Source organism: Caenorhabditis briggsae (genome assembly GCF_000004555.2).
Source record: "Caenorhabditis briggsae complete genome, chrI, whole genome shotgun sequence".
NCBI classification, from domain to species: Eukaryota; Metazoa; Nematoda; class Chromadorea; order Rhabditida; family Rhabditidae; genus Caenorhabditis; species Caenorhabditis briggsae.
Genome location: NC_013489.2, coordinates 3,156,496 through 3,159,076, shown reverse-complemented (window position 1 = coordinate 3,159,076; position 2,581 = coordinate 3,156,496). Strand labels below are relative to the sequence as shown.

At 39.7% G+C, this 2,581-nt stretch overlaps 2 protein-coding genes across 2 annotated transcripts in view; both read right to left on the bottom strand.

Annotated features, from left to right (window-relative positions):
* Positions 1-614, bottom strand: part of CBG22291 — a gene marked incomplete at both ends in the record, with an annotated part of 3,041 nt that extends 2,427 nt beyond the window's left edge. Inside the window, 2 exons of the mRNA XM_002638993.1 lie at positions 344-463; positions 520-614. Coding sequence (XP_002639039.1) covers positions 344-463; positions 520-614 — 215 coding nt within the window. The remainder of the gene's footprint in view (positions 1-343; positions 464-519) is intronic.
* Positions 615-1,979: 1,365 nt separating this feature from the next.
* Positions 1,980-2,581, bottom strand: part of CBG25192 — a gene marked incomplete at both ends in the record, with an annotated part of 1,127 nt that continues 525 nt past the window's right edge. Inside the window, one exon of the mRNA XM_045242439.1 lies at positions 1,980-2,109. Coding sequence (XP_045100504.1) covers positions 1,980-2,109 — 130 coding nt within the window. The remainder of the gene's footprint in view (positions 2,110-2,581) is intronic.

Genomic DNA, 2,581 nt, shown 5'->3' with positions numbered 1-2,581 from the left:
CGCCAGGTAAAAACGTAAAAAACCCCCTGTCGGTGACTGGAAAAAAAGGCTGTCAGGTGCCGTGCCCTAGGTTTCTCGCTGAAAATCCTCGTTCCCCGGCGGCACCTTTTTTTGAATTTTCTTCCTTTTCAACGCCGTTTTTCGGGGATTTCGGATTTTCTTTGAATTTTTTCGCAATAATATTCGAAAAATAGATAAATTTTAACACATTTTGATGCAATAAAAATTTTTGGTCGGAGTCCCCCTTTAATAGTTCAAGAGCTGATAATCGGAAAACTTCTTAATTAACAATTAATCCATCATTCTCAAAAACTCTTCCTCTGTTTTGTCCCATACTCCAAACCAGAGTTTCTTCCTTTGAATCATAATAGATGCTACACGATTATCAGTTGCTCTAACGACGTATGTGTGGCTGGTGATTGGATCCGTATTGGGCTTAGCGTGTTTAAAATGCATATTGTATCTGAAAAATAATTGGTTGTTTTAAAGCTATTCCAATCAAAAAAATAAACAACTTACGTTTTCGGTAGAGTGTGTGTTGGTGGTTGTTTTGTTTTATCTATATGTTTTAATCCAATGGCATCCAGAAATCGGTTATCGGGGGTTTTATTCATTTTCATTTCCAAGTACTATAGCTTTTGCGATGCTTCTCCTGATTTCCATTTATTCACAAACTCAATCAAGTGCGAAGTTTTGTGATTATAGCATTCTATGACAACCTGTCTTCCTTGAAAATGGCGTAAAATTGCAGAAGCAGTGATTAGGTCTTGGGTGATTTCAATAGATTCTGCCTGATAGAACTTGGAATCTGTATTGAATGATTCTGTGAAAAGCACGACGTCCATATTAATCGATTTCGACACAGGGGAGGAGGAGAAAAAGTTTTCAGCTTGTTCCTTGTGCAAAAATTGTGCGGTTCTGAAATTATCCGGAAAAAGGCGTAAATGAACACAAAAAGATACATTTTGGAGTGGCGGAATGAAAGGAATAAAAAGCTCTTGACGAAATTTGAAGTCATATGATTGCCAATTATATTCCACTGTTGACAAAAATCCGGGTTCCCCGCAGATAATTGTCAACCTGAAAGCAGAGTAACTCAGGGTCTACCGATTTTCCCCGCAAAATCCCCCTGAATTACTTGCTTTCATTATTCATTCACTATTTTCCCTTAGTTCCGATATTATTCTGTGAAATTATTCTTTCTCGCATTCATTCAATGCGAATATTCATATTTGAATTACCACTCCTTTTACCCTTTTGAAGGCGCACCCGCGTGGCGAGACCCGCGACGCCAGCCGACAGGCGCCGCGCACTCTCCGCGCGCGCTGCCGTCTATTGCGTCCGGGCACCGCTTTGCCGCCGGTAGCACCAAGGACTTTTTAGGCAATTTTACTTCCAGATTTTCCCCCTTTTTGTACGTTTGGCTATCAGAGTTTTGACCAGCTCCAGTTTCGTGGGTCCGCAAGGTTTCCTGGCGGCTCCGCCGACAGGTTTTAGCCCTACACCATTATTCCCCCCCCCCCCCTTTTTCTGTTCTTGCTGGTATTTCCCCTTTGATTGTCTTTACCGTTTGTCTTGGCCCCATCCTTTTCTCTCTAATAAATGGGTCAATGATACTTTGTGTACTGTTTTGTATTTGCACCGCTTATCTCATACACACTTTCAGGTTTTTAGGGCGCGCTACAGGCGCGCGAGCACTCTCGGGTCAGGACATAGGATCGGTCTCGACTGACTGAGGATCTGCTGTCAACATCCACCGAATTTCCGAAAAAGTCGATAAAGTAGTTTTGAATAGATTGGATTGCAGATTCTTTTTCAGAAGGTTGATAAGAAGCTATAGGATGAACATTAAAGCTCCTGGGTTCCGAAAAACTGAAAATTATACATTTTATGATACAATGATCATCATGACTCACCGAAAATCAAAGCAAAAAATTCGGGGGTACAATGATTCGGGGGTACAAGGAGGTACAACTGCTTTAGGGGTACAAAATTGGTGATTCGGGGGTACAAAATTCGTGGGTACAACTTATTTCATGTAGGGGTACAACGTTTGTGATTCGGGGGGTACAATTTTTTGACGAAGTTTCTGAATTCCTGAATTTCAAGCTTGAAAATCTTAGAATTCGGAATCTGAGAATTTCGGAACTTCAGAGTCTGAGAATCTGAAAATTTCGGAACTTCAGAATCTGAGAATTTCCGAATTTCAGAACTTCGAAATCTTAGAATTTCAGAACTTCGAAATCTCAGAATTTCAGAACTTCAAAATCTCAGAATTTCAGAACTACAGAATTCTTAGGATTTCAGAACTTTGGAATTCCAGAATTCGCAATCTGAGAATTCCGCAACTTCAGAATCTGAGAATCTGAGAATTTCGGATCTTCAGAATCTGAGAATGATAAAACTTCAAAATCTCAGAACTTCGGAACTTCAAAACTTCAGGACTTCAGAATTTCAATATTTCAAGAAAGACAATGGAGAACTGTGAAATGATTTTAACAAATTTTAATGCCAGTCGATACTTTCCTCACTTCCAATTTTTCTCAATTTTATTTCTTATTGTCTATTCAAAATAATCGCG